The sequence below is a fragment of the Python bivittatus genome, unplaced genomic scaffold, assembly GCF_059951505.1.
Source record: "Python bivittatus isolate LINGU-HERP-01145 unplaced genomic scaffold, Pbiv_v1 ctg000590_np1212, whole genome shotgun sequence".
In the NCBI taxonomy this organism is placed as follows: Eukaryota; Metazoa; Chordata; class Lepidosauria; order Squamata; family Pythonidae; genus Python; species Python bivittatus.
The window spans coordinates 9,375,927-9,399,950 of NW_028277086.1; the positions used below are offsets into that span (position 1 = coordinate 9,375,927).

General features: G+C 41.1%; 1 protein-coding gene across 1 annotated transcript; it reads left to right on the forward strand.

Moving 5' to 3' along the window:
- The first annotated feature begins 599 nt into the window (after nt 1-599).
- Nucleotides 600-22,681, forward strand: OC90 (otoconin 90). Its single transcript, XM_007434792.2, has 11 exons — nt 600-678; nt 2,168-2,227; nt 4,672-4,846; nt 6,557-6,669; nt 8,052-8,180; nt 14,076-14,123; nt 14,889-14,939; nt 16,622-16,672; nt 20,027-20,201; nt 21,812-21,918; nt 22,368-22,681. Exons 1-11 carry the CDS (start codon nt 600-602, stop codon nt 22,679-22,681), a joined length of 1,302 nt encoding a protein of 433 aa, XP_007434854.2.
- Nucleotides 22,682-24,024: the final 1,343 nt, after the last annotated feature.

Sequence of the window (24,024 nt, forward strand, 5' to 3'; positions counted from 1 at the left end):
GGTTGGACAAAAAATAAAGATGTCACTTATGGTTCATAATGTCTATTTTAATGTCTATTCAATTTTCATCCCAGGCAGAGGCATGGTTCTGCATGGTTCCCAAAGTCAAGTTGGTGAGATCAAAGCTCTGCCTGTGTTTCATGCCCACCAACGTGGCTGCCATCTTGACTTTGGGGACCACACCCTGTGGATAACCCTGATCACAGAGGTTCTCAAACTTTGAGGTTCAGCAACTGCACCCTCTGACTTTGTGTGGGCAAAACAAAGCCCAAAGCCCAAGTGAGCTTTTCCACTGCAAACTTTCTGAATTGCTTCCAACTCCTGGGATGTCCTGATCTGCACCTTGAGAAGCCCTGTGTGAAATGATAAAGGGGGGAAATCAGGAATGTCAGCAAATATTCACTGGTTTGCATTTGATCTCCTGGGTAGCTCTCCTCAGAAACTGAGATCTGGCAAGGATATTCTTGTGGGGAGGGGGATTCAATCTATGTTTGTCCCTTGTAATGTGTGGAACGGTTTAAGGATGTAAACCTGACCTCAAGAGCTAATCTGATTTCCCCTTTGAATGTGTGTGTGTGTGTGTGTGCTTCCTGGATGGAATGGGTGACGCAGGTACTCAAGGATCAGAGACAGGAGCTATTCCGCTGGACCTCCCGCATGCAGCAGAAAGAGATCTAAGTAAGACTTTCTTTTTAAGGCAGCCAATTTTTGCAAACAAGGAGTTGCAAAGCCCTGGCAACTCTCCATCTTCTCTCCTAAATCTCCAGCTAATTCCCACATAACTGGAAGAGGCCAGAATAAAGGCAGATGTAAAGGAATACAGGGATGACCATGGAGAAGATCTGCTGAGACCATTAGCAAAACATGAACTTAGCTTCAAAAAACGAGAAAATGGGAGAAAGAAACTCAAGATTGCCCCACCATGACTCACTTTAAGTATAAGAGGGAGGAAGGGTATATGCTGCCAGGTTTTCAAGATTCTGTCAATAAAGTAGACTTCTATATTTCTTGTGGTGCCTGTTTCCTGACCTGACCTACCTCAAAGCGCTGACATCAATCTTGAAAGCCTCATAGTATTTCCCATTCCCTCCTCCTTTTTTTGCACCAAAGAGTCAAAGTTGAACTATTGCAAGTTTCTTTCTCATACTGTCTTGTCTCTCCAGACTGAGTTCATGGTCTGCTAACAGTCTCTGCAGAACTTCTCCAAGCTCATCTCTGTCTTCCTCTACAGCAGCTGAGCAAAGTAGATTAGAAAGATTTCAGCTAGAAAGTCTGTGATTTCACACTGCTCAACTTTTGGAATAGCATGTCTCCAGAGATTCATACAACCTTTACGTAAGCTTTTACGTAAGCCTTGAAACCCAGCTCTTCCCCCAGGCCTTGGATTAGTGTGGGGTTGGGCCTCTTTATATCATAAAAGGGGGGAGTGGGGTTTTTTTGGATTTGCTCCCTCTGGCTGATTGCTCTTCTTATATGATATTGTTGCTATATTTTTTAATTGCAAAGCCATCCAAAGTTGGTTCTGGAGTTGGGTAGCCTAGACATTTGACAAATAAATAAAATAAAATAAAATAAATCTGCCTTCTATGTTGGCTCTCTACTGAGATGCTCTGAACTGGAAAACACAAGAAGGAAACTTCTGAGCTTGGCTGGCTGGGGAATTCTGGGAACTGAAGTCCACACATCTTAAAGTTGCCAAGTTTGAGAAATACTGCATCAGGAGAAACAAGAATCTGGAGTAAAATCTGACTTTTCCACATTAACGGAGAAGGTAAAGGTTTCTGATCAGCTGAGGGCAATTGCCACATAGCCCTCAATCTGGAACTTCAGGCACAGAATTCCCAAACTAATGGGGATTGTAACCCTGTTTCAGTCTCACTTCAGATTCCATTCCATACATTCATTTTTCTTAAGATCTGAAGAACATTCATGTTGGTATAAAGGTTTCCTTGAGTTCAGCTCAACTCTTTATAGCATTATAGAAGTGGTGTCCCCTCGCCTTCTTCTGGAATGGTTTTTCAAATTCCCAGGCCAACTTACAATCTTGGGAACATCTCGTGGTCTCCCATCCTAATGATAACCAGGGCCGACCCTGTTTAGCTTCTGAAATCAAGGGTGTATCTTAATATTTTGAAACTATTTATGTTTTAAAACTGTTTCCTCTCAGATAACATCACCTTCTTCAACGGGGTCTTTGAAAATGTGGAAAGTGTTGCTTTGTTTTTTGGTAAGTGGGCTTTTATTTGTTTGTCTGTTTCCACTGGATGAAAAGGTCCCCCTTGTCTATATCTGTATTTTCCGTGAATTATTAAGAAATGTGGCTGCCTCTGAATGCAGATAAGTGCAAACCCAGGAAGAGTTGGTCTGCTGCATATCATGAATGTACAAGTGGGACAAAGTACAATTTGTCAGAGCTATTCTGGTCTTTGCTTTGAAATACAAAAAGCAACATGGATAAAGCACACGGCTAAGCAAACATGGATGATAGATTGCCCATTCATCTGTCTGTACAATATCCACATCATTTCTCAGCAGAGGTGTTCCACAGCATCTCAGGGCTCACCCCAAACAGTTAATTACTTAACTACTTTAACCAGTTAAAGCGAAGATGAAGCAGATGCATTTCCACGACCTGCTGGGTTTCATTAGTGCTAATTTTCATTGCTGTTGTTTTTTATTAAAAAAAATGGTTTAGTGTGTTTTGTGAAAATATTAATACAGGAACTGGATTAAATTTGTGGTGTGAAGCCTCTTAGAAACAAGAGGGAAAGGGGAAAATACTTTACCAAACTTTTGGGTGGTCCCCAGAAAACTATCACCTGAGTCTTTTGAAGCTTTGGATTAGATGACATGAAGAACACTGTGATACTAGCATGCACGGGCATCTTTGATGCAGAAAATGTGGGATTCACCGTGTGGTTTCAGCTTTTTGAATTGGACTCAAATCTCCAACAATGTTGAAATGAAACTTAATATTGACCTTAATCAGATCACAAGTGGCTATGAGTGAAGTAAAATTTGAGGCAAATCTAGTGGAAATCTCTATTGGAGTCACTTCATTTATATCAGTGTATGAATAGAATCAAGCCCCTTATAAGTATCTAGAGCCAGATACTAAAGATCCAAAGGGACAAATCAAATGTAAGTTACATATTTTGTTAAACATTTTAAAACTTTCTGTCATCATGACAGAAGAAGGGAGGGAGGAGAGAAGGGGAAAGAGGAAGGAAGGAAGGAAGGAAGGAAGGAAGGAAGGAAGGAAGGAAGGAAGGAAGGAAGGAAGGAAGGAGAGGGGGGAGAGAGGGGGAGAGAGGAAGGAAGGAAGGAAGGAAGGAAGGAAGGAAGGAAGGAAGGAAGGAAGGAAGGAAGGAAGGAAGGAAGGAAGGAAGGAAGAAGGCAGGCAGGCTGAAGTGGAAACATTTATAATTTTCCAATCAGGGAAAAGCAGATTAGAGACAATGAGAGGAACAAAGAAGGAATCCCTTCCTTATTATTTTGACCACTGATCCTCTACTAAAAGATGCCATAGGGTTAAAGATGCAAAAAGTGAATTCTTCTGGAATTTAATCTATCATGAAAGAAAAGGAAGTGCATCATGGAGTCAGAATTATAGAGGACACAGATTTTCATAAAACTTCCAGATGCTAATTAATGTAGGTAGACGCATAGATAGAATACTAATGAATATAGACAGATGCATGATTCTACTTTAAATAGAAATGCAGCACATTTTACCATAGTGGAAAGACTGTGACCAAGTGACTTGGGTGCTCGCTTGCTTGTAGGATGTGCAAGTGCTGGTTGCTATTGATAGTTATAAATGTAGACATAATTGCTTGGTTTGATCACCATGTGTGAGCTGTGAATAGACAGCCTCTAGCCCTCTGCCTTCTCCAATTATGGGTCACCTTCAAATCAGGGACCTTTCAATTAGAAGAAGGATTCCAATAGAGAAGTGTCTTCTGACAGCTCTTTCTAATAAAGAGCTTTAACTGAACCCTTGTCGAGAACACAAAGGTCCTTGGAGCAGGGCTACCATATCTGGGCTGCAAAACAAAAAAAACCCCAAAAAACCCGATGGCCACTAGGTGGCAGCACCTGCCCAGGTATCCCCAGGCGGCTACATTCCAGAGCATGGAGCACCATTTTTTGCTAGGGGGTATGTTTCCTGTGCCTCCCAACCTACTGCATTTCAAGGTGCAATTTCTCAGGATTCTTCATTCAACAAACTGGGTCAGGAGGCAGAGGAAACTTCAGATCCATCCCTCCCTCCCTCCCTCCCTCCCTCCCTCCCTCCCTCCCTCCCTCCCTCCCTCCCTCCCTCCCTCCCTCCCTTCCTTCCTTCCTTCCTTCCTTCCTTCCTTCCTTCCTTCCTTCCTTCCTTCCCAGCTAGGCATAATGCTACCTGGAGCTATTCACAATAAACCCTACAAGCTTTACCTAAACTGCATTGCCTATTTCCACTCACCAATTCCTCCTTGTTTTGCAAGAGTCTGTTTGCTTGGAAATCAAGAGATTTGGGAGACAACCCTCCATGGATGGTCCCAGTGGTTTTTTTTTGGAGTGAAGGGTGAGCTGAACCCAGAGAGGCTCACCCACGGCAGTTGTCAAATTTATCCTGAGCTTTGCTTCGGTGTCAGATGCATCCATAGCTTCTTCTCCTCTTTGCAGACTGTTTGGGCTCTCACTTCACTTGGCTCCAGTCCATATTCACAAGCTTTCCTGCACTGCTCAACTTTGTGAGCAGAATGAAGTGTGTGACTGGCATTTGCCCAAGAGACTTTGAAGACTATGGCTGTGCCTGCCGATTTGAGATGGAGGGCTTCCCTGTGGATGAAGTCGATGGGTGAGCTTTGGACTTTAGAGATGTAGAACCCTACATGATACCAATCCAGGCTGCAACTCCCGAGATGGCCATAGGATGGCAGCAGTGAGTTTGGGTTTTCTGTATTTCTCTGCCGCCATCTTGTGGCCTTCTATTTCTTGGGCAATGTGGTAGCCTTAGCTTGCTTCTTCTGCACAGCCAGTATTGGCAGCCAACAAACTGTAATGACCCACAATTATCTTGATCACACCCATTGTGGGAATGTGCAGAAAGCATGCTCTCTTTGCCTGTCTTTGTCTTGCTGTGCTCACTTGCTGTGAGAAATCCTCCATCCAATGTACAATGGGGAAAAAAAAAAACTCCATAGCCTGGTATGAGGGCATCACAGAGCCATGGTGGGATCATAGCTGAGGAGAGGACCAAGAGACACAGAGCTCTGAAGTGAGGACTGGAAACAGTTCCCATCAATGGGAAAGTGGTCAAGCCCAGAAAATTCAAGTAGCTCCAAATGGTAAAATGGAAGTTTTACCATTTTAATTTTGGAACAGAAGATAATATGCTTGGCTGCCTATTGGAGAAGTTGGTCAAAGACCCAGGCCCAGAGTATGATGCAGTTGTGAGGACCATGCCAAGCCCTATATGAAATTGCCCTAGGATGGCAAAAACAAGCGTATCATGAGTGTGTATCATGATTGAACAGGTATGGTTCCAGAAACAACAGAAGAGTCCAGTATCTGTTTTTGTCTATATATCCCTGACTTTGCTGAGGTGAAGTAGGAAATAGGACACGACCCGGCTGTCTCCTCTATCTTTCTTCTCCATCTTACAGTTTGATCTGGGTCTGTTTTGTAACTATATCTGGGGCATTTTTGAGTCTTAAGGACATAAAAGAATGTGGCCACAGATTCTGTGCCAAGTGGATCTGAAAATTCGTCCCCTACCAAACTTCATAGGGCTATAAAGGAAGCACATCTGAAAAGGAGGTACACTACTCAACGTTACATACAGACAGTGGTGATTATTTTAAAATAAAGCTTACCTTGGGGAAATTTTACCAAATAGAAGCAAGCGAGAGAGAATGGAACCAGGGTAATTTGCATTAAAAGGGTACTTTGGCAATTTATGTTACCCTATGTAAATTAAAGAAACATCCATACAAAGGCTCCTTCTGTTAGCAGACAATCTGAATTATGAACTTTTTTACATATCTCTTAAAAATCCAGAACTGGATTTTGATTGCTCTGTATATACTGAGCATCTTCTGTGATACTGAAGGATGGCCCTTACCTGTCCAATACCTCCCACATCAATGCTGTTACTCTCTTGACCTCAGGGATGTCCAGGGGAGGTGGGGGTCCCAAAATCTCTAGATGGTGGCCATGCTGCACGTAAAAAGGGACAGGGCTTTGTTCACATGGTCACAGCCACCCTTTTGGCTCAATTCTAACAAATAAAGTGGAGACACAGTTAATATCCTTTTTATTCCAAGGGAGAAGCTAACATTGAAAAATAAATGTAAATTCTTGAAGTGATCAGTGGTGAGACTGAAGCCAGACCAGATGCCCTGTTCAACTCTTGATAAGTCTTTCCACTCTATAGTTTTGTGGTTGTTCAGAAATGCTTGAAAGTGAATGTCTTTAAAGTAGTTCTTCCTGAGACTGAATCCTCCAATATGTTCCCAAATAGTCTCTCCTAATGATGCTTTTATTTCCTCCTCTCTCCTGGAATCAGCTGCTGTTTCCAACATCGGAAATGTTACGAAGAGGCAACTGAAGAAGAATGCCTGTGGGATCCTGCCAAAATCATCATGAACGTCAGCTGTCTAACCAAAAACATCACTTGTGGTAAGGTTGAAGTAGAAGGGCACTGCAACCAACTTTTATTCTGTGATTTTCTTTCATTAGTGAAATATTCTTCTCCTGACTTGAAAAAAGGGTAAAGTGGTTCAGGGACTACCCGTACCCAGTGTGTATGAATAATCCAGTATGAATAATCCAGTGGTGTGCTGAAAAAGAAGTAGCGAAGTTACTCTTTCACAAAGTGATAAAAGTAGTATTGCAATCAGGGGCATCTGCAGAGGGAGTCAAAGAAGTCAAGATGGCCACTGCACAACTGAAGTCCCGCCCCTTTTTAATGTGCATTGTGCTGCAGATAGGAAAAGGCTGGGTTTAGATTGTGTGGCTGAGGCTGCCCTCTTGAGGTTCTTGACCCCTTGTTGAGGACATACCTGGTTGTAATTCAAATACTTATTGCCTCTGAAGGGGGGGGAGGGCAACAAAGTCAAAAAAGTCAAGATGGCACCCATGATGGTGTGATTGAAGCGATGCCTGTTTTTATGTGTGTTGCAGAGCTTCAATCACACCACTGTGGCCACCATCCTGACTTTTTGGACTATACCCTGTGGGCACCCCTGCTCTGAAGAAGGCCCTCTGAAGAAGGCTGAAGTCTTTTTATTCATTTCAGAAAAGACAGTAGCCAATGGAGACAACCCAGTTAAGGAGTCCATATGTGACACCAGCTTACCTTCCTCTGCATGTAGTTCTTTGAACACAATCTCTACCTTATCACATTGCCCAGATCCCAAACATCTGGAATCTTTGGAAACTGGAAGACTTTAAAGTTCCAAACTCCAGTTTCTTACAAGCTAAAGCTAAGAATTTGGTTAAAGAGCCATGCACTGTGAAAGGATGGCCATGTTTGTTCATCCCTAGCCAATCCTCTTTAGCATGCTGGATACAATCAGGATCCTGTACAATATTTAGCATCTTAGGTTGATGTTTCTCCTCCTCTCATCCTTGACATCCCCATTTTCCATTCAGATCCTGACTTTTTTTTTTTTTGCAAAAAAGTGTTGCTTATCCCCATCATTTCTCCCAGGTGGCAGATTATATTTTCAGAGAAGCAGCTGGATTTTATCAGAGCAATTCTCTGATGAACATTCTGCCCAGCAGATCAAGACTTGGAAGAAAGCATTGTACAAAGGGGTGAATTTTCCATTACGTTCGACTTACTGCTTGCTGTGAAATGAACTCAATCATGCTTTCCTCCTGTGGTGATGAACTGTGTCTGGGCCCAGGATATGGTTCCCCACCTACAAAATGAAATGTATTTCTCTGGGTCAAAACCTTACAGAGAGTCAGCAGATTGCAGCAACAGATATCTCAGTCCTACTTTGTAAGTGAGCCTTTCTCTCTCTTTACATGTTGGTTTTTCTTTTCATCCTCAGGGTCTGACGATTCTTGTGAGCGTTTGCTCTGCAACTGTGACAAAGAAGCTATTGAATGTTTCTTGCGTTCTCCCATTAACTCTTCCTTGAACAATCTGGATGCTTCCCTGTGCCCCTCTCTGGTGACAGGTGAGAATGTTATGGAAGTTCTCTCAGTTCTTCGGTCCTGTTCTGATCCCTCATTTCCTTGCTCAGTACATTTGTCTTGTTGCTTGCCTGGTGCCAGAGTTGAAACAAACCAACGTTGCCTGGTTCTAGCACAACCCAAGATTTATCCTAAGGGGAGATTCTGACACTGCTTCCTGAATAGTGGGCAAGCAGGCTTTGAAAAAGAGATGGAAGACCTTCTCAACATTTGGATCTTCAGTGTGAGGTGAATGAGGGGTTTAAAATGTCTTCCCCACTCTGGGCCCTTTTTTCATAGCTGATACTAAGTCATTCTGCAGAAGACAAGAACCTACAGAAAGGCCCCTTGCAAGCCAAAATACCAGAGCACAGTTGGTACAAATAATGACCCATGGTCTAGAGCAGTGTTTCTCAACCTTGTCAACTTTAAGACGTGTGGATTTCAACTCCCAGAATTCTCCCAGCCAGCCATGCTGGCTGGGGAATTCTGGGAGTTGAAGTCCACACGTCTTAGTTACTAAGGTTGAGAAACACTGCTCTATATTCCTCCTGTCTTTTTATGCAGTCCCAGGACTCCTTCAAGACCATACTGTGTCAAGACCAACCTTGTCATGTGGTGCCAGGTTGCTAAATTACTACAGTGGGATTTCCCAATGAATTTTGGTGCCCAAAGCAGTAAAGAATCTGGCTGGCTAACATTCAACATAATCCCTCAACCACAAAGAGTACCAACCACCAACCTCTCCTTCAATGACATAATGATGGCTTCTTCTTGCCCTTTGATTGACAATTTCTTAAATAGCAAACTCTGGCCACTCCTGGTTTAAATAATAGATTTTAGGATCAGTATGAGCAGAAGCTTTCTCCCCACTCCCCTCCCTCACAAATGGGTTATCCTCTGGTAAATTATGGAGTTTTAAGCCCAGGATTGTTTAGGGCAAGTGGTTAGAGGCCATCAAAATTGAGAGATTTGGAAACTGGCAAACATTCAGGCAATTCAAACCATTCCTGGCCATCAAGGGTGTCTGGGGGAAGGGAGGAGGAAAGTAAAAAAAAGTCAAGGTGGCTGTGGTCACCTGCCCCGTTTTATACAGAATGGCTTTGATGGCATCATTGCGGCCTCAAATCGGACTTTTTTGAACCTGCCCCCCCAGCCCCCAATTGGCTATTCTATGACCTATTGAGGTATAGAGGTGGGATACAGTGGACTTTTGAATTGATACCATAATTTTCTTGCCAACTCACCCTAAAGGTATGGTTTTCATAACCCCCAAAGGCAAACAAGCCAAAGATCTGGAGTTAAATGATAAACTGAAAATCTCAGCTGTCTTTTTTCATTGCAAGTTGCTAGCCCTTATGAGTCCAGAAAAAGGGAACATCTACTATGCTTTGTAATGCGTGGATTAGGAAATAGAGGATGCTGATGTAATAACTATATGTTACATGTGGTATAATAACTCCATGCAATAACTACACGTGATATAATAATTCTATGTTATATATGCACAAACTTATGATATATTTATATTACTGGGCACCTGTTCCCTCTCTTTTCAGAAACATCTAGTGTGAAAATTCACACCGCAGTTCCTGCTTCAGGTATACTTTGTACCTACAAAAGATTTGTTTTATTTTTTTAGTTATTTAGTTATTCCTCCAATTTATAGGGCCACCCCATTCAAAATGACACTGGGCAGCTTGCAACAAATTTAAAGTCCGATAAAAACCAGAAAAACAAAACAATTGGTAACTGTGGACAATCGCTCCATAAAATGCTTAAAACAGTATTGTCCAAACTTGGCCACTTTAAGATGAGTGGACTTCAACTCCCAGAATTCCCCAGCCAGCATGGCTGGCTGGGGAATTCTGGGAGCTGAAGTCCACACAGCTTAAAGTTGCCAAGGTTGAGAAACACTGGCTTAAAACCTCTCTCAGCCTGGCCTAATGCCCACGGGAACAGGCCGGTCTCCAGGCCCTTTCAAAACACCATGTAGATGCCATGATGGAAAATGTGTACTTCTTGAGTCCCATCAGATGGCATTGCTTCATGGAAAGGACCTGGAAGAATGAATAGGAGACCAGCAATTCTGCAATGTATCCCCCTCCAAAACTAACACAGCAAAAATATTTACTAGGGATGGTGCAGAAAACAACTATTTTCCCTGTTAAATAAGCGTCACGGCAGATTCTCTGTTTGTATTCAATACAGCTGCTGATTTCCCTTTTCCAAGTCTACAGTGGCTAAACAGGTTTCCCTACAGCTAAACTTCTTCCAATGGGCATCATTCTATCCTTCCCAAATCCATAAAATTCAGTTAACAGAAAACTAGATTTCTTCCCCCCCCCCACCCCCAGGGCAGGAATTACATCAGTAACTTTACCAAGAAAATAGTTTATTTGTTGAGATGCCGTTCTGCACCCCTTCAATGCTTAGAGAATGGCTGATATGGTTTAGAGCAGTGTTGTCCAAACTTGGCCACTTTAAGATGAGTGGACTTCAACTCCCAGAATTCCCCAGCCAGCATGGCTGGCTGGGGAATTCTGGGAGTTGAAGTCCACTCATCTTAAAGTGGTCAAGTTTGGACAACACTGGTTTAGAGTGTTGAAGGCCTGTTTTGAAAAAGGAAGATAAAAATGCCACTGTAATTTGGGGGTTTGCCAAGTCTGTTTCAGCAGTGCAGTATTGATTCCTGGGCTGCAGAAAAGCCACCAAAATGCAAAACTTAAAGAATAGCACCCTTTTAATTTTTCTGCAGAGCTTCAACATCAGAGGACCGAAGAGACTCAGTTAACAGGCACATCTCTAGCAGACGGTTCGTGCCTCCTCCTGTTCTTGTTTCATATTTCTCTGATCAGAATGGATGCTTTCTCCCGAGTTAAGAGATTGCTCAGCAAGGGAACAAAGGGGTCTATAATACTATCAATTAAGGAAATGTGCGTAGATTTTTATATCATTCCTTTTTCAAAGGACTTGGCAGAGTTCCTCCTTTGCAGAAGCAATGAAGCATGTAAAGATGACGTTTCGGATGAAGAGGTGGAATGAATGTTTTTCAGGTTTGCAAATGACTGCAAAACTGGGTGGGATAACAAAGACCTTATGGACAGATGTGAAATTCTAAATGATGCTGGTAGGTCAAAACTTTGACCCCAAACTGGTGAAAAAGAACAGAATGAAACCTAAGAGGGACAAATGCAAAGTTCTTTATTTTGCAAGAAATAAGCAGTGATGCACTTTTCTCTGCATGAATGGTAGATAGATTTTAATTTTATTATACTGTATTTATTTCCTTATTCATTTCCCATCCATCTTAATGGCAACAATTTACAGGAATTGTTTAAAAGTTGTTTTATTTGTTTTCAGACTTTCAAACTTCAACTGCTTTGAAATATTTTTATGGGAAGCAGTGTATAAATGTTTTACAGAAATAAATAAATGTGCAGGGGAAAGAAGTCAAATGCCCAGGAAAAGGATGGGGAATATTTGGCTTGTTAATAGTACATGTGAAACATTCTTGGAACTGTAGCTCATCTCAGGGTGAAATGAACCCACAGGGTGACACATGGAGAGCCAGTTTGGTGTGGTGGTGAAGGGGTTGCCTAGAAACCAGGAGATGGTGAGTTCTAATCCTGCCTTAGGCATGAAACCCAGCTAGGTAACTTTGGGCCAGTCACACAAGCAAAGCCCAACCTACCTCTCAGGGTTGTGGGGAAAATAGGAGGCAGGAGTATTGAGTAGATTCGCTGCCTTGCATTGAGTGTAAAGTGTTTGTGTGTGTATACACACACACACACACAGACACCCAGTTCACTGGTTTATATATATGTATACCAGTCCAGTGTGTGTGTGTGTGTATAAAACCACCTATTACCACCATAACTCAAACCAATGAACTGGTATACATATATATAAACCAATGAACCACACACACACACACACACACACACACACACCAATATATATTCCCCATGCTGGCTGGGGAATTCTGGGAGTTGAAGTCCACACATCTTAAAGTTGCCAAGGTTGAGGAACACTGTATTAGAGCTTTAAGTAGCTCCTACTAATATACAGAGAGTCTGAATGAACAAATAACACTAAAGTTTGGTGCTTGTTTCATTCATTTCATAAATAAAGTCATCCAAAATATGATATGCCAGTGTGAAAAGTAATCACATCCTCATTCAATGGAACCAATGCAAGGGAGAACTACGGCTGACTTGGTTCAGTCCTACTCTATATAAATCTCACAAATGTTGGGTCCTTCATCACGGTGAAGTTATCACCAAAGAGATTCTAGAGCCCTTTCATGTCCTATTCAGAAAAAAATTCTTAAGACCTCTGTTCAAAAAAAAGAAGAGTCATTGAGGTTTATGAATCTGGAAAAGATTACACCACCATTTCCAAAGCTCTGGGCCTCCACTGACCCACAGTTCATTCCCTCAAACAATTTTATTCAGTTCCTTCTGGCCTTTGATGCTGGGCTAGACAGTGATGGAGTGAGTTGATTAGAAATATTCTGCAAAATTTCAGACAGCACCCAGCTTTTCATCTAGCGCGGGAGCAAAAATAGCTTGTTGCTATGAGAACAACCTTTTTTTAATTAGGATTGCAGTTTGTGAGGATTCAGGCAGAGAGAGAACTGAGGTCACGTTTTTGAAATGTTTCGGTAGATGGTTAATCTGATTATATGGGAAAGTCAGATGCTTCTATCTGCTTCTATCTGCACAAAAGCTATAATTGTCAGGGCTGACATTTTTATTAAAAAGTTATTCAAAATAAGGTGTCTTCAGCTTGTGTAATCTCACAAGGATATCTTGTTTTATTATGTATCTTCTAGTTATTCCCCAGCCCACTATTGGTGCACCTGTAATAATCCCTGAAGACGAATGTAAGTGCATCTGCATTGCAATTATTATTATTTATTTAATTTGAATGATTTAATTTGCTTAATAACACCAATTCGTTTGAATGGTTATTTGTGATAAGCAGAGTTGTGATCAAATCTACCTTCCTGTCATTGATAGCCTTTTGTTCTGAACAGTTACTTCAGATGCGGAAAGCTATGGAGATCTCAATTTCCAAAAAGGAAGAGGAGGAGGAGGTACATTTTTAACATTGTACATGTTCAGAAGATTGCACGAAAATATGAGCTTGGTAATATATACAGTGGTACCTCGGGTCACGAACTTAATTCATTCCGCGATTCGGGTTGCGACCCGAATTGGTCGCGACCCGAATCAAATTTTCCCATAAGGTTCAATGTAAATTAAACCTTAATCCGTTCTGAACCATATATATATATTTTTAAACCATAAAAATATGACACAAAGTACAGTACAGTACACTATGAAGAGAGAGAACGCTAACCTTGCTTGAGGCGTGGAGGACAGGAAGGCGGGTGGGGAGGTGGTTATTGTTTGGAGGGAGAGTCCCCCTCCCTACAGGAAGCCACAACCACGTGTCACGGCAGGGAAAATGGCTGCGGATCCTGTTCATCACCCGATGTGGAGTTCGCGAACGGAAGCAAAATTTTGCGAACAGTGCTGTTCGTGACCCGAATGGATCGTGAACAGAAGCGTTCGTGACCCGAGGTACCACTGTATATCCTACAACTTCACTGAAAGAAACACTTTCAGTACCAAAAAATGTATCATGGGGTGCCGTATTGATCGTGGTTGCCATATTGATTTTTTTGACTCCTCCCCAACAAATGCCCCTGTATCTATTATTCATGCTATCCAAAGTCATAATTTAAAGACAAAAAATATGAGTTTCTTTCTCTATATTTAAACAGAGGAAGACAACTCTTTATTTAAAAAATCACTTGTATTGATTCTTGGAGTAAGTTACAGAGCAGGACTTGTCACAGAATCTAGTTTTTAATTTTTTTTCTTTGACAGATATTCCTGAAGAGTCCAGCGACCTGTTTCTGAAGAACCATGGAAGATGTAAGATAGTACATTCTCCTGGACTAGTGCAACTGTTTTTTTCTTGTCATTCTTAGATTACCAGAATAACCAAAGACATGATGGATAATGAATCTTTTCATTAACTTTTTCTTCATTATCTTTGCACAGCAAGGTGCAGATGGCTGAGTTAGGATTTGAATTTAGTTTTTTCCACACTCAATCCCTCACTCATTAGACCAGGACATCACAATGACCTTCTTAGGTTTTGCAGGCATCTTCTACATCAATGCCTATCAGAAAAAAGGAAACTGAAACATCTAACTGTGCAGTTAGAAAAATAAAGTGGAATATCTAACTATGTACAAATGTTACTTCTTGCCCTTTGTTTTATGATCATTTATGTACTTATATGATACAGACCAAATATGTGAACACAAAGGAGAGGAAAGAGAAAAGGCTGGTGAGGAATCCTGTTCAAGGTAGATCTCATTCAGTTTTGGTCCATAGCTAAAAACTGATGCACCTTGATTCTTGATAGAGGTTCACACCAAAGCCGCTTTCATCACTTGACTCCTGGTAGGCCCATGGTGGCCTTTGGTCCATGTTAGAGGTACACAAAATGCCAGTGTTTCACCATGGGGTCTGTAATAGAAATTGCTAAGAGACTTTGGCTTGTGATAAACTTCACTCATATGGATTCTTTCAAACTAACAGATTTTTGTTATAAATGATTTGATGATAATTATTTGCTTATAAGAATCGATGCACATTTTTTTCCACCCGATATATTTCTTTTTCTTTCAGTTTCTTCAGACGTAGAAAGCAGTGGAGTCTTTGAAACCTTCAGAGGAGGAGGTACTGTAGAAGTCTTCATATACAATTATGAAAACATGCATAAAATGTATTTCAATATACATTAAACATGGGGGGAACCATCAGCCATTTCAGGAAACACCAATCTATGATCATAAACCTCTTTTTCAACCCGCAAATGGTCCTACTGTACTTTTGAATTATGTTCAGACTTGAGGCACATGGCATTTAAGAGACAATTTTTAAAAGGTTTCTGTTTAAAGATAACATCCAGTTTTATCTTTCCATTCCTGAATGTTATATCTCTTGCCAGTCCTACAACTTATCTGATATTCTGGGGTCCCCTCTGAAGTTCTCATCTTTCTTTTGAAGTCTTCCTCTCCTCATTCGCTTCCCTTATTGTAAGGATTAATAAGCAAACACAGGCACAAACATTTCCATAATATAAATCACCTAATAATTTAAATGTTAAACCGTTAAAAGTGGCCAAGATCTCCCAAGTATGCCACCGCTCATGAGCAGTTCCATTTTCTTCAAAAATGCTGAAATCTCATGAGAGTTCACTAGTCTCACACCAGGAGGCTCAAGACCTCAAAGGCGAGATTGACGTAAGTCTTATAACAATCAAATAAAACGAATTTTAAAAAAATTAAAAGGTGAGATCGACAAATCTTGTTAATTTATTATTGTTGATATTATTGTTGATACTATTGTTGTTATTATTACTACTACTACTACTACTATGGGGCACCAAGTACTTGAAAAGGGGTTGCAATCTGTGCCTTATTCACTGACAATATTGCTATCTGGAATTTTGAGAAATAATTTTCCTACCATAAGAACCTTCTTAACTGGCACTTTGCCGATTTCTGAAGAACAAAGTGGTGGAGTGTTTCAGGCTCTTTTTCCCTCTCAGCAAACCTTTTGCTTTTTATATGGCATAATTGTTGGTTGGTTTTCTGATATTTTCCCCCCGTCAACTTGTTTGTAGTTAATATTGTGTCCTACACTGCACGATTTTAATAAAGTGTACTAGTGTTACTTTTTAATTATATCTATTGGATTCTGTTAGGCACTGTTAAATCTTCTATACAGAGGGAAACAGTAGGATAATAAAAAGAAATGATTATCACTTTTATAGTGTCATCAAGGACCACATAGTGCAAAACATATAATAAATAGAAACTAATTTTTCACAGCATTACCTAAGTGGCAAATGTGTTTCAAATATATCTTATTCAAATATAAGGAATTCTTGTATTTAGCAAGAGCTAACCAGGGAAGATTTTGAAATTCCTTCCTTCCTTCCTTCCTTCCTTCCTTCCTTCCTTCCTTCCTTCCTTCCTTCCTTCCTTCCTTCCTTCCTTCCTTCCTTCTTCCCTCCCTCCCTCCCTCCCTCCCTCTTTTCTCCTTCCTTCCTTCCTTCCTTCCTTCCTTCCTTCCTTCCTTCCTTCCTTCCTTCCTTCCTTCCTTCCTTCCGACTGCCTGGACAAGCCCCTGTAGTTTTCCTGGCCATTTTTGGAAGTGATAGATGTTTGCTTCAGCTTATTCACATAAGCATTGGGCCTCCATTTTCATCATCTGTAAAAAAAGAAGCAGTAGGAAAAGTATTTGACTGCTTAGGGAGGCATGTTTTGAAACTTTCCTAATCAAGGAAATTATAAAAAGTGTAAACATTGTCTGGTATGGTAACACAAATTTTTCTCTTTTGTGTCGCTTTATAGCAGTAACCCAGAAAGGTGCAACAGTTTCTTTTGGTAATTCCATACCAAGAGGTAAGTTGGTTCCTGTAGTTTGCTCCCAGGGTGAACAGGTCTTCAGTTTGACTCGGAAACTTTTTGCTTAATTTACAGTTATTGGAAATACGTGTCTTACTTTTATCCTGGTCTTTAAAAAGTGTGCAGCTGAAGGTAACCTGGTTTGCTAAGATACCACACACAGTTGCACGCAAAAGACTAAGCACCCCTTCTCAAATTGTATGTTTCAGTGAAACTCTAAGTAAACAGAAGCTGACACTTCTCTACATGGTACAAAGTTAAATGTAACATCAGGTGCAGAAGCTTGAATATTCTTTCAGTCAGTACTTTGTGACACTTCCTTTGGCAGAAATAACAGCTTCCACACATTTCCTGTAGACTGGTAAGAGCATTTACAGTCCCAAGATGTGAATATTATTGAAAATCTGTAGGGAGATCTTGGATGTGCAGTGCCTGCAAGAATATTTCAGAGCTAGAAGAGTTCTGCAAGAAACAGTGGGAAAAATTCCAGAAGCTTGCAGGCACTGCACATCCAAGATCTCCCTACAGATTTTCAACAATATTCACATCTTGGGACTGTAAGTACTTCATGATTTATTTAGAAGTTTGTTCCAGAACATTGTCTTGCTGAAATATCTGATTTCTTTTCAACTGAGTGATTACCTTTTCTAAAGCTTTTACTGATGCCCTACCAAAGGCTGGACTGTGGCATATATCTTGACTGTTGGTTCCTTTACTGTTCATAGTTGAATTCCAAAGGTAGAAGTTATCTACAATGTCAGTGTCTTCATTGTCAGTTCTAAGGCTGGTTGCTGTACCTGTGGCTCCTACTTTAGTTTTCTTTCATCGTAGTCCCAATTTTTCACTGTGCTCCTTACTTTCATTGCTAAAGCTTGCAGATAGATAATTTGCATTTTCAGCTATCAGAGTATGTCATCAACATAGCACAAATCATTGACGTTTCTTCCTCCAATTTTAAAATAATCTTAACTTCTTCCAATCCAGCCTCCTTTAATATATATTTAATTTGTTTGCTTATTGGTTTGCTTATGCCTTCAAGTCAGTGTTGACTCAGTTTTCTTGGCAAGATTTCCAGACTGGCCTAAGGTGACCCATCTGGCTTCATGCCTAAGGTGGAACCATAGCTCACCGTCTCCTGGTTTCTAGCTCAGTGCCTTTAAAAACTAAACCAGACTGGCTCTCATATTCAGTATATAGGTTGAATAAATAAGGAGAGAATATACAGCCTTGTCTCATTCTCTTGCTGACCAGAAGCTAATCTGTTTCACCATGTTCTGCCTGGATTGCGGCTTCCTATTCTGTATGTAGGTTTCATATAAGGATAATGAGATGTTCTGGGATTCCCAATTTCCTAAAGACATTGCCCAGCTTGACATGGTTGACACAGTCAAAGGGCTTTCCACAGTCAACGAAGCATACATTTATTTATATTTGGTATTCTTTGGCTTTCTCAATTATCCAGCCTGCATCAGCAATAATATCTATTGTTATCTGATTTTTTCTAAAACTAGTTTGAACATCTGGCATCTCTCTCTCCATGTCAGGCTCTTATCTGCATTGGTTAATCCTTTTTTTTTTTTTTTTTTTGCTAGCAGTAAATTAAGGATATTGTGTAATAGTCTGCACATTCTGTTAAGTCTCCTTTTTTGGTATTGCTATGTAGTTTGACCTTTAGTGTCCAATTCCAGTCCATTTCAATTCACTGATGCTTAAGATGTCAGTGTGGTGTTGATTCATTTCATCTTTCCCAGTGTTGAGCTTTCCCAAGTTCATGCTTCTTATGTTCCATGTTCCCATTAGCTTTGGATTCTCTTTTCCTACAGGGCAACACCTGCAATTAGACATACCAAAGTCTTTAATCCAGCAGTCTCATAAACACCATTAGTACTCCAAAAGATCCTCAGCTCTTCCTCAGTAGCATGTTGAATACCATCTGACCTAAGGGTCCCATCATCCAGCAGTACATCATCAAACACTTTGTACTGTCTATCCATGTGGTTCTTAGTAAAATATAGGCGTAGCTGACTATTGCCAATGAAACGATGCTTTTGCCATTGTCACTAAAGTGATCATCTGCTTCCAGCATCTTCCTATATCATTGCTACCCAACAGAGGTACCTATTTGATTTAGCTGGGATGACTTCCGTGCCTTGGGTGACCTTTCTAGGAGTATATACACACCTTACATCCTTCACTCATTCCTGCCAGGAGTTTCCCCCCAACTCCCCCCATGATAAGGCAGTATAGCAAGACTTGGGGTGGGGTGGGGTGGGGGGAACATGTTTATACTTAAATTAGTATGAGGTTGGATCTCCTATTAAGAAGTAAAGGATTTAATCATGCATCTTTTCCCAGGATTGTCAGCGAGCTATTTTGCTACAATAAGGGCCATGCCTGCTTCATCTGGGATTAACTCCACAGAACCAGAATCCATCCCAGCTTCAGAATTTCCAAGATCAGCAAACAGTGGTAAGTAAAACTCATGTTGCTTTAATAGTTGGAGAAAAGGCAATGCAAACACATGTATGAATGTGTTCCTTAAAAAATGTATTAAAAGGGTACCTCTCCTTTTTATATCAAAAACATTGTTTTCGCTGAGATTCATGGAAGGATGGCACAATGTTTATTTCTTCTTCTTCTTCTTCTTCTTCTTCTTCTTCTTCTTCTTCTTCTTCTTCTTCTTCTTCTTCTTCTTCTTCTTCTTCTTCTTCTTCTTCTTCCATTCAAGAACATTGTAGGCCCCCTCTGCTTTGTTTTTGTTACTTGTTTAATAGATTTAGATGGATCTAAAAAAAAAACCCCCACCCCTTTAACCCAATATCCAGGAAATCTCTTCAAGAGAGGTGGGGAGGAACCTGTGACATTTTCCACAGTGATGCCAGAAGAGTCACCATCTCCTGGAGAATCTTATGGAGAAGGTATTAAATGCTTTCACTCAACCCAGCAATTTAACTGGAAGAAGAGAGGGGAGATCTCTCTTTTAGTTAGTTTGAGAACCTTGTGTTGTGCTTTAATGAAAAAATGTAGGTAGAAAAGAAGCTGCCCACCAGTGTATTAATTCTTTAGGATGTTTCTTTCTTTCTTTTTTCTTTTTAATGGTACAAATAAGCTACATCAGAAAGTGCCATTTGCTAGTGGACTGGACAGTTCCAGAAAAATAGGTTCTTTATCCCAATTCAGCCTTATCCTGCTGATGCCTAGATCTTCTCTAGAAGGTTGAAAGATTCAAGGGAGAAAATTTGGGGAATGTGAGAGATGCAGGCGGAAAAGGGAATCCCATGGGCATGTTTCTTAGATAGTTGTATCTGTAGTTAACAGAGTAAAACTGTGATATGTATCACCTTTCTACAGTGTGTGATCGTTTCTTCTTTCTGCAACTGAGAGGCAATGGAAAACTCAAACAAGAGTTGCCACAGTTGGGAGAGATGCTCTACTGCTTGACCAACCGATGTCCAGAGGAGTTTGAATTATATGGCTGCTATTGTGGCCAGGAAGGAAGAGGACATCCAACTGATGAACTGGACAGGTTACTTACATAAAAAACAAGCAAAGGAATCACATATGCTCCTAAAGCACCATGCACTTTGTTAATTTAAAAATTCTGTCCAGGCATGTGGGTCCTAAAGAAGTAGTGAAGGTAAAATAAAATGGAATAGAGAAAAAAAAATCTTCCCTCATTTCTGTCAGCCAGAGGTGTTGGGCAGGGCGTTGGATATGCATGTTCACTTGCCTTCCTCTGTCAGTGAAAGATCAGGCCACATTGCTCTGGAAATGCAACTAAGTCTGGATTCAATGCAAGGACTGTGTTCATACAATCCACTAAGTTACAGTTAGCTATCACTGCTTATTGAATAAGCTACCATTATCTGGGTTTACGGATACACCATAAAACATGGTTTACAAACTCCATGAGTTCACAAAAAATGCTAAGCTACAAACAACATATTGTGTGAACCATTGCAAGTCAAAGTAAATCTCTACCTTGCACTAAGTGCTCTTATGTTGGGATGGTGAGTTGCATCCTTCAGGAAAGATCTGGAAAAGAATTTTGCTTCCTGATTTGGCCACAGTGGTTTCAGATAGAGAAAGCTTCTTCAAAATCCTCCCTCCCTCCCTCCCTCCCTCCCTCCCTCCCTCCCTCCCTCCCTCCCTCCCTTCCTTCCTTCCTTCCTTCCTTCCTTCCTTCCTTCCTTCCTTCCTTCCTTCCTTCCTTCCTTCCTTCCCCACCCAACGACTTTGGGCAGTTTAACATATACAAAACTATATAATCAACAACGAAACCCAATAGATAATATCATCTGAAGGGACCAGAAACCAAACTCTCTCTCCCACACCAGCAGAGATAAAACCAGACATAAAGGGCCCCCAACCATATAACCCAAGGGCTGGGGGAAGAGTCATGTCTTTAGTGCTCTTTTAAACACCAGTAAGGTGGGAGTCGTGCGAATGTTGCTCCAGAGGGCAAGTACTGCTCCAGAGAAAGCCTGTTTCCTGGGTTCTACTAGTCGCATTACTCAACTGACAGGATCCAGATAGAAGCAACTCTGTCAGATCTTACAAGATGGGCAGAAAGAGAGGGTCCCCAAATTACTGGGCCATGTAGGGTTTTAAAAATGACAATCAGCACAAATTGTGCCCAGAAGCCAACCGGTAACCAGTGGTGCTCATGAAACATGTTTGTTACATGGCCATGGCATGCCGTGCCCATCACTTCCCATTAAAAGAAATCTCAAAGAGGTTTCATCTTTGCTGCAGACAGAAGCCAACTATCTCTTGGTTTTCCACCTTCACCCCATCTGCAACCGGAGGGCTGAAATAGCAGGCACAATTGTGGATTGAAGGTCCCCCTCGTTGTATATGTGTTGACAATGTATGCACATACGAAGGGGCAGAGCTTCAGTCTGTGACTGTGCCCACCATTGTGGCCTCTTGCCCCCCACCCCCACTCGTGGATGGCTCTGCTTCATGCCCATGTCCCATCTTCCACCTGAACTAGATGATGTGACAAAAGCGAGAGAAAATATTTTTTAAAAATACAATGGAAGCTAGGTTCATACCAACGTATGGAAGGCTGCGCTGTATGGAGGTGCAAAATGGTTCTGAAATGTTAATTCTGTTATCTTCTCTGTCTAACAGATGCTGTTTCTCCCATCATTGCTGCCTGGAACAAGTTAAAAGACTGGGATGCCAGCCAGAAAAAAAATCAAGATCTGAAGTTGTATGCTTTGATCACACACCAACATGTAAGTTTGAGATAGCAGTGTTCAAAAATCACATCCCTCTTAATTGAAACATTTTTAAAAGAAAAAAAAATCATTTATCTCCAGTAAATACAGGAAAGTCTTCAAAGAAGGAATTTCAACAACAGAGCAGAGTTTCCTCAGGTGGCTGGAAATTCATCTCCCCTGCTCCATTGCTGAAGGGGTATCTTCAAACAATGAAATGTCAAAATGGTGGACACGACCAAATAATCAAGTCCTGCCTCTTTACAACATGCATTGCTGCACTGCATACTCTTAAAAAGGGGTGGGGCTATGATTGTCTGGTTGCACCTGCCCTTTTGTCATCATTGTCTCTCCACCCCATGGACAACGCTGCTATGACGGCAAATACTTCCTGCAATCATGGTCTTATTATTGGCACTGTGAATTTTGGTACAGAAGCTTCTCTCAACCATCTTCTTTTCTCTTAGGTGTTGGATGGACCATGTGTGAAAAGCTCCTGTGTTCCTGTGATAAGGCTGCAGCTGAATGCATGGCTGCAGCCCCTTTCAATGACAGCTGGAGGTTGCCCAGCAGGCAGGCGTGCCGAGAGGACAACCTGGCTTGCCGCTGGGCAGGGCGTGAGAGGCCTCCAAGTAGCCCTCCAATAGGTGCCAGGACTTCTAGTGAAGAAGAAAGTAGCAGCGAGGAGGCAGATCCAGCCCAGCCCCTCTTGAGACGGGGAAAAAGAGCAGTACGGCGTGGTAGAAGAAGATCCAGAATAGTCCCATTGCAAACAAGATAATCTCTACCTCTCTGTCCAACTACAAAGCTACTGGCATTGTTATTCAAGAGGCAGCCAGTACTGTATCCTATCTTAGAAGACAAAAGGATGTAAATGTGGGAGATCTGACCTTCTATTTATGGGAGGATCTGTAAATGTATACTGTCTATCAATGGTGAGGAACCTCAACTTGTGTCCTAAGATTACACAGCCATAATGCCTATTTCATTTTTAATCTCATATGGGTAGGATGAAGGTTGTACAAGGCTAGGGAGGAGCAGAGATGAAAGATTCCTAGCTGCTTTCAATACTATCCCAGGATATTTAAATCTCTATTTCTTGAACAAGCCAAAGTGACCTGATTCTCATACCTAACCCTAATAAATAACACTGCACACAACATTAAACCAAAACAAACAACTTCTAGTTGATATTATGGCTTATCATGACATGTAAATGAAAGTTCCTAATAAAAGCTTGACACTGCTTCCTCTTTTGTCCTCATTATCAGGAACAATTTAACATTATTATACAAGTTAAGTATGCAATCAAGATCTGAGATGATGATTCTTCAGGACTTGCATTAATACCTGCAATCAATCATGCTTGACTTTTCCTTGTCTTAGTTTCTGGTGTTGTCAGTCATACACTTGTAGCTTCAGGTGTTTGGATTGTCTCAGAATCCTTATGACAGAAGGTACCATTAAACTGAGATATAAGTCCTACTAATGCAAGAAGGAATAGTTAACACAACAGTTTGCTTAATGTGTTCATATACTAGTTAGAATTGGAGATAGCACAGATCTGGATGTGAACTGGATTAAACTATTTTTCTGGGGGGAGAGTGGAAGAATTCTGCTTCTTTGGGGCCATTTATAATATGTATAAAAACGCCCATGATCCTCATGTATCCTAATCCTGTTTGAGACAGTGGTATGTTTTAGGGTGTTTCCACACAGGATTGTTGCGCTTCTTCAAAATGCACACTGCACCTTTGGGTTCTCATGCTCTCATTGGACAACTGAACTGATTTACTGCTCCTAGCAGCATGAATGCAAATCTTCAAATTGAGACCCTAAAGCTGCGGAAAGCTTATGGTGGTGGTGATTTCCCATTGGCAGAAACTCTCACATCATTTTGCTCCAAGCTCCTGGAATCCATTCAGTTACTTTCCCCTCGCCCCAGGTGTTTAGCTGCTGTATCATCTTCCAGAGATGCTATTATTCAAATGCAAGAGAGAGAGAGAGAGAGAGAGAGAGAGAGAGAGAGAGAGAGAGAGAGAGAGAGAAAGAAAGAAAGAAAGAAAGAAAGAAAGAAAGAAAGAAAGAAAGAAAGAAAGAAAGAAAGAAAGAAAAAGAAAAAGA